Here is a 13,946-nt window from a genome sequence, read left to right as displayed (position 1 = left end):
GCAGGATGTATCTTCTATTTAAGGGAACTTACTAAAAGCTGGCTCAGTATCTCTGTGGCAAACAGCAACCGTAACAGCCTCCACAGTAGAGCATGTGGACCAACAAGGATTTTATATCACCAGACTTCCACATACTATCTTTAAAGGGCTCATAGAAAGTATGGGCCTTAGTGAAAGCAAATGTCCTACCCAGAAGAATCATGCCTGTAAAGATAAATGTAGTAACTCTGAAATTTAAGCTACTATATTTTGATGCTTGGCTTTATGGAATCTGTTTCTCCCCTGACTGGCTGCTACAGAGAAGTTTACTGTTAGCTATTTAGACCAGGTCTACATTTGAGATTTTTACAGGCACAGCTACATGTTTTCAGTGGAGATGAGGGAATTACATCCCAAAGAAAGCTGGCAGTGCCAGCAAAAATCCTGCTGTTAGTATAGTTCATTGTGTTTGAGCAGTTAGCATAAACATAATTAAAATGGGTCCTTTCGTGATACAAACGGTTATATCCATCTGGAAGGTTTGCTTTCTTAGCTTAGCATTTTCTCATCTGCAGGTAAGGACTGTTCTGTGGTGTCAGGCAGGAGCTTATAAACATTTTCTCAAATTCTCTGTTATGAATCGTTGTGGACCACCCAACAGAAACCACTATTACAATAATTTTATTTCTGTGTGAAAACAGGGATACTCCCAAAAGTAAGTCTAGAAGTGATGCCAAGAAATAGCATACCAGCCCAAAGCAGTAACAACAGAGATATCTCTGAGATAATACCTTGTGCATAGCTAAATGTCTTCATAACTTTATCCAGGTTAAAAAAAAAAAAAAAAGAACAAAAACCACACACACACAAAAAAACAACCAAGTAAAAGACCCCGAAGAAACAAAGCTCTTTTCTCCTGATTAAAATTTCTTTCATTCTCATTTTCATCAGTATATTTCCAGCTGTTTCTATTATGGAAGCTGGTCCAAAAAAAGGACATTTTTGTATGTGGAAAATAAATTTCTTTCAGTTTGCTTGTTCTGTGAAGAAGCTTGAGTAATTTATTTCCATTATCTTCAGAGTTCCCTGAAGTGACTGCAGTTCCTATTGGGCTAAATATTCTCTGAGTCTCTAATGTGTTTTTGTTTTTAGACCCACCATTTTGCGGACGAAATCTGGGCTGTTCAGCCATTTAACCATCTGTTTTCCTCCCAAATTAGATTCTTAAAATGTCTAGGTGCAGTCTTAGAAATGGTAATGAGCATTTAAAATTCTGCTCCACAAAATCTTATTCCTTGCGGTCATTTGATGTTACTATCAGAGGAAGTCGGGATGGAAGTCCAAGCAATCTTTTGGTTTATTGGAATATCATTTACCATGCTGCACAGATGTCCACATACAGTCTGCCCATCTGTCAAGGTTTATATTTACACAGCCAAAGAGATTTCAGTGTAGATTCCTCACAATCACTCATTCTGTGTTGGTGTCTGTTTATTTTATTACTTGGTTTATCATGAGAAATCATTAAAAAAAATCAATCTGAAAAATTTCTGCAGGGGATTTTGAGGCTTCCTTTTTCTCCTCTTAAAATTTCTGTAGTTGTCTCCTATTTCTTCCTTGCTGTCTCAAAAGAACACCTCTCATCTTTTCCCACTTTTTCAATAACAGAGCAGACATACAACAGGAGAGGGAAACGTCAGTATTGTCCAGGAGAAGGGCAGATCTTAATAACTGTTTCAGTCTGCTGGTTTTTTTTTGGTTTGTAGGCAGCTGGAAGCATCTGCATCATCTTGTTTGAATTCCAGAATCTCTTTTGATTAGATTCCTCCTTCTATTTTTTTATTTTCCCTAACTTCAAAGAAATATTATACCTGGAAGTTTTCCAGAGTCTTCCTTCGCAAGATGATTTTGTCATGTTCTCTTTATAGCATTGGGACCTTGGTAGCTGGTTTGAGTATCATTAGTTCCTGCGTGTCAGGACCTGTAACAAAGGAGCTGATACGGCCAACAGCTCTTTGGTGTTACCAAATTATTTCTGATGACTCACTCTGACGAGAAATGGTTTGAGCCCCGCTGGCGGTATCCTGCAGCAGCAGCAGAGCTCAGGTCAGCCAGCCTCCTTCAGCCCTCAGGATGACAATCAGGAATGAAGATTTATCCAGAGTCAAGTATCAAAGGACAGTGAAACTTAAGTTGCTCATATTGCTGGCACTGAAGAAATGCTTCAGAAAAATATAACTTGACCATCTAAGTTGAGGCAATGCCAGGAAGTCAGCCTGCGGGTAGGGGTCTGCGTTGGGATCGAATGGTCCCATGGCCGGGCAGCGGCATGGCTGTGACAGCCCACGGGCAGGGGCTCAGGGCCAGTAAGGGCTGGTGGCGCCCGCAAGGCTCCTGCAGGGAATTTCTTCTGAGGAAGCTACTTGTCAATTTTATGTATTTATATATTTTAATGGAGTCATATAAAAAAAAATAACCTGTCAGGGTCTTCGAATATTATTCTTCTAAGGACCCAGTCCAAAGGTTACTGGACTTGGCTAGGTTGGCTGAGCGGCCAGGGCAGGGGAAGGAGAGGTGGTCGGATGAACTGACACTCCAAGATCAGTTCAAATAAGAGGTAAAACATTACTCTAATAACATCAACAGGAAAGCTTTATGCTGTTATCTGCTTTTCCTTTCCAAACGCAGGTTTGTCGTAATTTTTTATAGGGAGAGTTTTGCTTTAGAAGCTGTTCACTCTTTTGCATTCCAGCCTCGTTTTATCTTTTCCGTCAGATACCAGCTATAATTAAGTTCACAGACTTACATAAAAATCCTCATGGGAATCAAAATGTTTCTACTTTGTTCCTGTGCTGATTTTTATCTGAGGATCACACAGTGTTTTACCACTGATAATTAATCTTCCGAGGAGCTCTTTGACACTAGCGAGAGCCATTATTCAGGAACAGTAATTAATATGAAGAGTGCCATGAAGATGGACAGCACCTGTCGAGAAGAGAGGGCTGAGCTGAACTCAGAGCCCTGTCATGCTGGAGAACCTCTGACGGCCTCTCCCTCTCTCTCTGTTCCTCTGTTTCCCCACTTGAGCAATGACGCCTTTCTTGCTGCGAATTGTTCAAGACTTACCAAGAAAAACACTTCACCAAAGAGTTAGGTATTAAACCTTTTGGACAGGATAGTAAATAGATGCAGATCAAGAGGCTTACTCGATAGAGCACAGTAAAACATTCCTGCCTAGGGAAGCCATGGCACGTCGTGACTTTCTGCGGGTTTGTGCAGGTGTATTGTATCTTGCATTCGGTGTGCAAGCACGAGGATGGTGAAGTTTCAGTCTGGATGAAGACTAATGGGTACATACTCTGCAAAGAATGTTTCTTGAAGGCTGTGTATTAAAAGTGGCAGATTGTAGAGAGTGGAAAGTGAAACATGAATAACTGTTCAGTTCAAAGTCTTGTGCTTCAGTTTACACATTTTCAACATTTCCCAGTTTTATTTCCCTGCTGACTTCAAAGGTCGGTATGCTAATTGCCCTGCTGTGACTTTTAATGACATCATTGTCACCTAACACAAACAGGAACGGTTCTTTTCTCCCCTTTCAGATTTTTTAAGGTACAGGGGAAACTAAATTAAGTAAATATGTATTTATATCTTTTACTGCTGGCACATGTTACCGGAAGAATTAAAAAAAAAAAAAAAGTTGTTCATATTATAAGTGATCACAAAGCAGCCTTGCCAGTAAAGCTGGTCTCTGAAGCTGAGCTAGTAAAACAATAAAGAAGATATTAGAAGTTTTCACCTAATGATTCTGGTTTGCAAATACCATGCTGAATGCTACTTCCAGACGTCTCCTGGCAATAGCCCTTATGCCCTGTAACAGGCAGCCTGTGTTCCTCAAAGGCACGTTTGCAAGCGGCTGAACAGGGATAACGCGAGAGAGCAGCTTCTCTTTGGGCCATCTGAACGAGTAGCTCCTCTGAATTAAATAAGTCCATCTCGCACGGTCATTCAGGACTGCACGCACAGGGGCAACAGCTGACAGCTTGCTCTGTGCCCGCTCCCATTTGGATGGGTTTTTCTTTTGCCTCTTACTGGTGTTCTGGCTTTGTCCAGAGCCCTCAGACATGAAGGTCATGGAAACCTGGCCGCTGACTTAAGTCTCTTTCCTTCTGCCTTCTAGGTCAACGTGATTTTGATTTAGCTGATGCTCTGGATCACCCAGGTGGGTAAATCACTTGTCCTTATTTTACCATGGCATTTAGACCAAATAATAAATCTTAAGCCCTTTTCCTTGAGGATTGGAATATGAAGTGGCTAGTACTTAAGTTAAAGATATACAGAATTGAGAAATTCTAGATTTCAATGTTTCTGTCATAAAATTTTCTTTAAAACAAACAAAAAAAAGGCTTTGAAAACATACTCCTTCATTTTTAGCTTCTGTCATGATATGTAAAGATTTATTGAACATAGCATTTGCAGATTTGCAGATATCTTCTTTTGATAAGCCAAAAAAGTCTAAGCTGTTATTCTTTATTGGTATGTCATTGTGTTCCACAGAGGACATAATTACCAGGAAACCTACAGTGATCAGAAGACCGACAAGGCCTGTGCTGAGTAAGTAATGAAGACAAGGGGTCATAACTGGTTTTAGATATATAGAAACTGTCTCCCATGAAATTCTTGATCATATTTGCTAATGCACTGCAGCTGAGACCATTTGTGTGAATACTAGCTGTCTTCTGTATGTGAAGTAAGTGTTTTTTGGACAATTACCAATTACATGTCTTCCCTGCTTCCAGTAAAGCTTTAGAGCATGACTGGCCACTGATGGCACTTTATTTCCTGAAGATCTTCATGCTTTTCCTACTTGTATTGAACTCCCTGGGGAGTATAACCAGGGGTAACTGTTGCTAAATATGAGTAACTCTTCTTCTACTTTTTTTCCATTATCTTTCCTTTTAGCATAAATATTGATGATGCTTGATAATGGACTTGGAAAAGAATCCGAAGGAATTTGGGTATTTTTTCTTCTCCCCATCTATTTACTTAGTATTATCTAGTGTTGATTGCTACAAAGACCTGTGTCAGAAAGGAAGAAAGGCTCTGCACAGCAAGGAGAACCAAAAGGTTTTAGCTGTAGTCCTGAGAATGACAATGACAATTTCCGATGAACACTTGTTATTGTTGAAAAAACCCAAACAACAACAAAGCCACACATGCATTTATGATGGAACATTTTATGATAACATAGAGATTTTTCAACTAAACTACAATGAAAGAAATTTCTGGCTATCAAACAAAATGCTTGAATCAGGAAATGCTGGATAATATTAGCCCACACAACGACTTTCAGTCTTTTTCTGGATAAACATTGCAATAAGTCTTCAGGTACACAAAAGCAGTTACGTTTTCCACACAATTCTCTGTCTTGGTCTTTGGACAAACAAGGCGATGTTTTGAGAATGTGGTAGCTACTAAATCGTGTAATGGTTGCATTCTTCCTTCCCACTTCATTTTGCAAAGAAAATCTGTGTTTAGCCTAGATGGAAGTGTCTGTTGTAAAGTACTGCTAAGCCACTGCCCTCTACTTAGCTAACTGTCCTGACTTCCTTTAAAGTCTGTAGAGAGAAATCAGCTTGTCTAGGGACAGTTCATATCACTCTAAACGTAGGTTTGTTCTCATCCTAACACAGACATTTTAAGTAAGTTTTTAGAATTGTGCCCCAAAAGACTCTGTCCTCAGTTGTATTTAAAGGTAAATTTTAGGGGTGCCAGTATCTACAGTGAAGCTGCCTCAGTCAGGTGAAAGAAATTTGATTTTTAGGGACTCCTAAATCTGTTAGAGATATGACTGTCAGATGATCATCTGCCCTACCTGAATCATCTTCACTAATTTTTGGGAATGAAGAACACCGTGTTTTCCAGACCATTTTGGATCTCTTTTAGCACTGAAGAGGATTGCAGGGAGTTTCAAAGTAATTAAAACTAATTAAAAAAACTCAGTGTTAAAATCAATTACTGGATTTGGAAACATATGCAGAAAGATGATACAGAACTATGTCCTAGCATCTGCCTGATGCTTCATCTTAACCTCGGGGTTCCCTCTATGTCTCCTTCAGGCAGTATCATTGAGAAATGAGGCTGGCTGAGATGATAATTTTGGTTGAACTGGGGACAATTTCTGTACAGGCCATGTCCTCTGGGATCACTTCTCACATAGAAACCTCTGCCTGTGTTGAAGCTCTGCTGTAGGCACCTCCTATATAGTGTAACAAAGTTCAACTTAATGGAAGGAGAAGGTGATGTTTATTTACCAAATCTCTAAATAAGTTGATTTTACCCAGTCACATTCATCCTGCCATTGATTTAATTCAGCCATACACTCAAACCCACATACTCATGAGCACGAAGATGTGTGTGCTCAGGTGGTCTGGTGAGCATCATGTGCAACGCAGGACAAGGTATGCCAGTTACCAAGTTCTTATCCCGTCTCTGTGGTTTTTCTTGATCAGAAATGACAAGCTAGTTTATGTACAGATCTTTTATAGCCTTCAGGAGTCATCAGCTATTATGGAGAGGTCCTTTGCCTCATCATCTTGCTTACTTCAGCATCTTTGAACCCTAGGCCAGGTTGCTGTCCACTGTCTGGTTTTGCTTGTTTGGGGTACAAAGACTATGTCTAGAGTCTATTCTCTGGGTGGGCAAACAGGAAAAGTAATGGAGTAGGCGATAGGCTGCAACCTTTGGCTTTAGCGTACCCTTCTGCTTTTCCTCTGCTGACAAGTCATCTGTGCTGTCATCTTATCGGCATGCAGGCCTGCTGGTTTTGACAGAAACACCACATTCCTCAAGTTTACTGCTGGGAATGGTGACCTTTATTGTCTGTTCTTTTAACTCTTTGCTCTGCTGTTTCTTTCAGTCCCTACAGACACACACATTTCCATTTGTATTTATTTCATTCATATCAAACTTAGTGTTTCTGCAACAAATCTCTGGATGAACCCTGCAGAGTGGAATGCTACATTTTACCTGAATTCTTCATCTCAATAATAAATTGAATCCAGTTTCAATTTATTTCTTCTTATAGAGTTAGTCTTTGACACATAAAGGTATTTTTGAAATGCAGCTCTCTGCTGGCCAGACACAGATAGGATCAACATCTGGCCTGACAAGAACAAACTGAGTCATGAATGACTTGATTCAAGTAGGTTTATTACTTCCCAGTATTTGTTCTTGAAATGGGCATTCAGTTTTTGCAGTTCAACAAGTTACACTTGAGCCAAACATACATATACCAGTTTTAACCACAGACATAAATGTAATTAATAAGTATATTTTCAAAATATGTACATTTTAATATCTTAACATAGCTAATTTTATTTATGTACTTGCAGCTATGTTCAAGAGGTATTGATTTTGATTCCATTATGAGATTTATTCTGATATTACTTAAAGCAGGAATAAATCTTTCGAATTTTGAGTAGAAAATACTGCATCATATGTCAATTATTGTATGGGCAAATACGAAATTCTATAAGAGTTTTCAAGAAAAGTGTAATATCTTATTTGAATTTGTGGGATTGACCTGAAAAATTGCTAGTCAAACATTCAGTTGTACATTTCCTATTAAAACTGACATCTCACTTCCCTCAAGAATTGTGTGTAACTCACTTCTTTACATCTTCCTCCTTTTCATTTTTAGACAATGATCTGCATTTAGGAGATGCTCTTGGTGGGGGTGAGTACTCTCTTCTTTTCTCAAATATAATGGTTGGGTTTTTTCGTAGTCTTTTTCTGAAGTCTGCCTAATTTGTGAAAAGAGATTTCAAGACTGTAGGAGGAACTGTGTTAATGGGAGTCCTTACGACTCATGTACATGCAGCCCTTTTGCCGGAGGCCATCATGCAGAGCGGGGACAGCAGGATGGGCTGTGTCTGGTTGCCAGCTGTGGGAGCTTGCAGGCTGGCCTACCTGCCTGAACTAACTCAGCTGCGGTTTACGTTACCATGCCAGGCTATGGCAGTCGTGGCTGGGGAGAGGATGTACTGCCCATTCAGCCCTGGTGGTTCAGGTTGAAGGCCTCTGGCAGAAGGTTGAAGACAACAGGTGATGGCAGTAGTTTGTCCAGCTACCAGAAATGAGTCTGCTTAAGTTTAGGAATCAGAAGTAACAGTGGATAGAGAGAGATGAGAGCTTGTTGTAGCTCTGCTGATCCCAAATCTGAAATGCAGGAGGGAATGTTTCTGAGATAAGCACTGATGGACAAGATACGGCTTAAGCTTGAAGCAGTCAAGCTGTTGTAATCTGCTATAACTTCCAGGTATTTCCATAACATCCAGAACTGAACAGGAAGTATTGACCATACTGTGCTGAGCTGAGTAGACATATGAAATCCTTGGCATTGTGAATTTTTGCACCACATTTTGTTTAGTGTGTTTAGAGCTATACCAAGGATGTGAAGTAATCTGGAAAGGTTCTTGTACATTGAAATTACCTAAAATGAAAATAGTATTGAATCAAAGCTTAAAATTCCATTTGAATCAAGGCTACACAAAAGAAAAATTACTTTTCAGCCCATTGCACAGAACCTCTGAATTATGACTGCACTCGCAATGGTCTGGTTTACTCATGTTTCAGTTTTTGAGAATCATAACTTTTACTTTATTCTTTCCCATTTCCAGAGCTTTCCATGTTTCCAGGTTCCCCTGTGGCATTTCATGCCTGTGTTTGAAAGACATGTCAGCACACACTTTATAAAGCTGAAACTAATTTTGTTTATAATTCCCCTGTTTTTATACTGTCAGTTCTTCCTGCCCATACTAATTGTTCCAACACTGCAAGTTTTTAATGGGTACTTTTATGAGAGGATGTGTTTAGTATGTTGATTAAATTATTAGTGAATAGCTTAAATATCTTCACTAAACCCTATCTTTTCATTCAGAGGATGGCAAATGATGTTTCTCTCAGTTTTTATTTCTTTGCTCCATTTTCATTTTAGGTTCTTAACTGACATTTGTACATGGTATAATGGGATTAATGATATGTACCTCATTATCAATAGTTCTGAAGACATTATTTTTTCACTAGCTATGCCATAGAATATATCTTCTTATGCTTAGAGGAGACTGAATAAGTGCAGCATCATAATAGAAATTAATAATGGGATAGGTAATTTTCTGCTTTTGTGCCATGGTGAGTCTTAGTTCATTACACACAGCTCTGGAACAGAACAAGCTTCTTCTATTGAATAGAAATAACTGGGCAAAGTCTTTTCAGCAAAGCTTGAAGACTCTACTTAAAATCCATTGACTGCAGTATGCTAAACTCATCTGAAGTTAAGCAAATATCTAAATAATTCGCTGAATCAGAACCTAAACATTACTCACAAACAGAAGCATGATATTTAGCAGCTAGGCAAGAAGAAAACAATGTAGAAGGTCATCTGGCATGTATTAAAGGTGAAAGAAAGATTTAAGGCGGGCGGGGGGGGAAATTGGTATTTATCTCTGTGACCTAACCTTGATTTATTCAGAGCTAAATTCATTGTCTGGCTATAAGAACAGTTAAATATGTGACTGAACCAGTTGGAGAAAGGACAGCAAGAAGGGACTTGCTCTATATATACAAAACAACAGCCCTGGGCGTTAACTTTGGCAAGTTTTGACCAGAGCCAGCTCTTGCTATTCCAGCACTGTAGACGCAGTTTGGTAATTGCCATTAGTCATCAGATCTCCCGCTCTATCCAATGCATCTCTTCCTAATACTTTGGCAAAAATTAAGACCAAATACCAGCACAAAGTCCTAAACAACAAAGCTGAAGTCTGAGTTCATTTTGCACTGTTCAAGAGTAGAAAATTCATCATGCGTTAGATGAATTCAGCATCTGTTAGATGAAACTAATCTCCAGATCTTACTAATACCTGCTGATGGCACAGTTGCCTTCTGCCCAGCGCAGAACACCAACTTCTCTGTCAACTCTGCATAACTGCACCACTGACACCTACAGTAACACACTGCGCTTCCCAACTGTCAGCATTCAGCAATGTTAGCACTTGCCAGAAACAAATGAAATATTTTCCTTCAACATTTTTGTGAATTCTTCTCTCATTTTAACTTTGAAAATATTCCCTTTTCACTTTCTAATTAGTTTTAGTAGCTAGCTGTTTGCTGATACAGTGCTTGAGACTTTTTAACGAGTGACAAAGTCCTTTTCTTAATTCACAGGAGGACAAATCAGAAATAGGTAAAAATCCCAGGTTATCAACTCTTTATATACATCTCTCAGTTTTGCCTGTCCAACCATCTAACGATATTAATTATCAATAGGTGACATCCCAAGACAACCTTTATACCCACCTCTTCCACCACGACCGGGAAGCCATAGTAATTCTGGTAAGAATATTTTCTCCTAAGAAAATCTAGTACTATGAGCTGTTCAGAGCAGATTTTTTTAATAGTTTACTCTCTTATTTCTTTATCAATAGTTTTTATCATCCCATCCCTCCACCTCCATTTTGTATTCATTTTTATTTTGTATATCTTTCCACACTGGCATAGAGTGTGGAAAGATTTTCTGAGTTTTTAGTGTTGGTACTATAAACATTTTCTGTCTGCCCAAAATGTGGGACGTTGACTCCTAAGTGGCATAAGACTAACATTCATCTAGTTTGCCTTTTCATTTTGGGTATGTATACACTGAACCATGCTAAAGTTCAAATTTGGCATCTAGCCACAGGGCATGGATTAAGCCTATGCTCAAATCCATGCTGAGATGTGCATCTGAGAAGGCCTTGGGGCATACAACAGGTGGGACTGGGGAGATGGATGTAAGCCTGTATTGCTTTTGAGTGTGGTCCCTGTCCTGGTTTCAGCTGGGTTAGAGTTAATTTTCTTCCTGATAGCTGGTAGAGTGCTGTGTTTTGGATTCGGGATGAAAACATGTTGATAACATACTGATGTTTTGGGGTGTTGCTGAGCAGTCAAGGACAGTCCAGCTTCTCGCGCTGGGCTGCCAGCAAGCAGGCTGGAGGTGCGCGGGGAGCTGGGAGGGGACACAGCCAGGAGAGCTGACCCAGGCTGGCCAAAGGAACATTCCATACCATATGACATCGTGCATAATATATAAACTAGGGGCATTGGCCGGGGAGACACTGCAGCTCGGGAACTAACTGGGCATCAGTCAGTGGGTGGTGAGCAATTGTGCTGTGCTTCACTTATTTTGTATATTCTTTTATCATTATTCATTTTTTTCCCTGTACTATTAAACTGTCTTTATCTCAACCCATGAGTTCTACCCTTTTTCTTTTCTGATTCTCTCCCCCATCCCATTGAGGCAGGGGGTGGTGAGTGAGTGGCTGTGTGATTGTTTTGGCTACCTGCTGGGTTAAACAACAGTCTTTTTTGGCACCCAGCGTGGGGCTCAACCGACAAAACTGACTAGAGGGTGTTAGAACAAATTTGTTATAAGCATTCATTATATTAGTTTGATAGTGGCTGGTCACAATGTTTATTTATTTGCTCTCAGAGTTCTTGTGCTTGTTCTCAGGAGTGTGTTCTGTGACACCTTCCTTGCTGTATATGTTTCCCCTTGTGCTGTTTATCATCTCTGGGAACTGGGTCAAGATTATCATTGTGCTGTACTTTGTAATAGCGGCTTATGCTATGATAAAATGGCTAGTCGTGACAGTAATCTGGTATCTGTAATCAGCATTGCCATCTTCTCTGTACTTCCAGAGCCATCTTTTAGAAACTATTAAAAATCGCACTTTTTTACCTTTTCTCCTCAGAGAGACAGTCTATGGGGGAGACACCTTCCTTCACCTTCTCCTTCTCCTCCGCAGTTACAGCAGCTCTTGAGAATTTTGAATAGCCTTGGGATGTTCAAACCAGCATGCTCCTATTGCTAGGTCTCCTGAATGTGTTTCAGGTCTTGTTTAAAGTTAAACAATTATTTAAAAATACCACCCCCACAGACACCCACTTAAATAAAGTGGAAGTGGCACATCTATCCCAGCTACCACCATGTATCTCTTATTTACTTCTGGCATGATTGTAGTGGTGAGCTGTGGGCAGGTCCTTCTGGAGTCCTTCTGGAGTCTTTCCTGGAAAGGACCCACTGAAGAAGAAAAGAACCACTGAATTCCTGCTCCAGGAACCATTGGGATTTGAGATGTCCATTATTATATAAGGATTTGTGCTACTGAGAGCTCAAGCCCACATACCCCACAAGTGCCAATCCAGATGCAGATCAGGTAGACACAAACAGTTTTCCAGCTTCCAGGTTAATTTGAATAGGTGACCATTCACTGCAAGACACCTGACCCATCCGCTATGTCAAAGCTGGGATTCCAAAGGTCCCTCACCCCTCCGTAGTACATTACAAAAAGACTGGACAAGGGAGCTGAAGGGGTTGCCATTGATCAGATAATTTTACAACAGAAATCTTAATCTTTATCTTGCAGGAGGTTTTGATGACTCGGATCTCCTTGATGGGAGGCCTTTACCACCGCACATAACAGGTAGTATTTGCCAATGCTCCTTGCAGCTTCTCCCCAATACTTGTAACTCAGAGCCGGCTGGTTTTGCTTTAGCGGTAATCTGTTTGTCACTGAAGGTGTAAGACAAGGCCCTGCTATTTTTATTTAGTTTAGTTATCCTTCTCCACAAACCATGGCTTTGAGCCTGAAGCTCAGATTTGAAACATATTGCTAAACATTTTGTAGCGTTCTGGCATATGCCGGAATCTTGCAAGATTAATCCCTTTGAATTCAGATAGCACAGTCCCAAAGCAAGGGGCTTCTGCTGAGAAATGAAAGTAGATGCTCCGGGCCTATGATCTTGACTTAAATTATTGATAAATCATCTGGTTGTCTGGCAGTAGAGAATAACCCGAGTGTACTGGCCTCCCACTCCCTGTGGAATCAGCTTGATGTAGACCTCTAAGCATTGTTGTTTTTTTTAGAAGATAATATTCTTCTCCAGAAACAAAGTGGACGGTCGTTCCTCTGGCCAGTGCAGCTGTCAGTCAGGACTGGAAGGGGAGCTCCTCTCTCACAGTCCTGCCGAGCCACCCCTTTCACCTTCTGTACAAAATCACACTTTGCTGAGAAAAGACTTTGTTCTCAAAACAAGATGAAAATAATTTCTTGATGAAACTTCACCCTCTATTGCAGGAGAAGAGGAGCATCATTTCAATCATGGAGGAAACACGGGTATAGTAAATAATTTTTTCTATAATTTGTTATGTCTTCTGCTTAATTCTATTTATTGAATTTCCAATGTTTCACCAAATAATTCTCATAGTTTGGCAAAAGCACACCTTAGCAGAGAACATGTTTAAGTCAAACCATTTCAGTGCCTCTGAAAAATATCTCTCTCTTTTTCCACAGATTCAGGATTAATAGCTGGAGTTACATCTCCTATAATTTCTGCTTTTGTAATATTAGTTGTTGGATCGATAGCAGCCTACTCTGCTTATAAGAACAAGCGACTTTGTTTCAAACCACAGGGTAAGACCAAATTGGTTTCCAGCTTTCTGAGTTGATTTAGTGCTGGAGCAGGTGTGAATATTACAGACAATCTCAGTGCGGGCAGGAATAGGTCAGGGATGAAGGCATTGGAAAATCTCATCCTAAACAACCTCAATGGTCTGTAAGAGATACTAGTAATTAATGGTCTTCATCAAGGACAAGTAGAGGAAGCCATAATGTGCCTAGATGATGGATGTATATCGCTTTATGAAGGAAATTACACGACGTGAGGTCACTGCCACCACAGAGGTGACTTTTGTGGCCCTGTGTGAGGAAACCAGTCTGCGTGGCCCGGAAAGCCTCGCCTGGGGCATCCCCATGTATCCTTTGGCCAAGACTCCCATTTCAGCTCTGGCCTTGGTGGGTTTCCTGCCCCGGCCTGTGCCACATCCCTGGCACACCTGCCCCGGCCGCGAGCCTGGATGGCTGGCTGGGTTTCCT

General features: G+C 40.3%; 1 protein-coding gene across 1 annotated transcript in view; it reads left to right on the top strand.

The window, feature by feature from the left end:
* The window catches only part of XG (Xg blood group), a 20,426-nt gene extending 6,907 nt beyond the window's left edge, over positions 1-13,519 (top strand). Inside the window, exons 2-8 of the mRNA XM_010284415.1 lie at positions 4,157-4,198; positions 4,534-4,590; positions 7,679-7,714; positions 10,303-10,368; positions 12,438-12,494; positions 13,149-13,187; positions 13,365-13,519. Of these exons, the coding sequence (XP_010282717.1) occupies positions 4,157-4,198; positions 4,534-4,590; positions 7,679-7,714; positions 10,303-10,368; positions 12,438-12,494; positions 13,149-13,187; positions 13,365-13,519 (452 nt within the window). The remainder of the gene's footprint in view (positions 1-4,156; positions 4,199-4,533; positions 4,591-7,678; positions 7,715-10,302; positions 10,369-12,437; positions 12,495-13,148; positions 13,188-13,364) is intronic.
* Positions 13,520-13,946: the final 427 nt, after the last annotated feature.

Source organism: Phaethon lepturus, unplaced genomic scaffold, assembly GCF_000687285.1.
Source record: "Phaethon lepturus isolate BGI_N335 unplaced genomic scaffold, ASM68728v1 scaffold2153, whole genome shotgun sequence".
Classification (NCBI taxonomy): Eukaryota; Metazoa; Chordata; class Aves; order Phaethontiformes; family Phaethontidae; genus Phaethon; species Phaethon lepturus.
The sequence above is the reverse complement of the archived record's forward strand: the minus strand, read 5'-3'. Positions and strand labels throughout refer to the sequence as shown.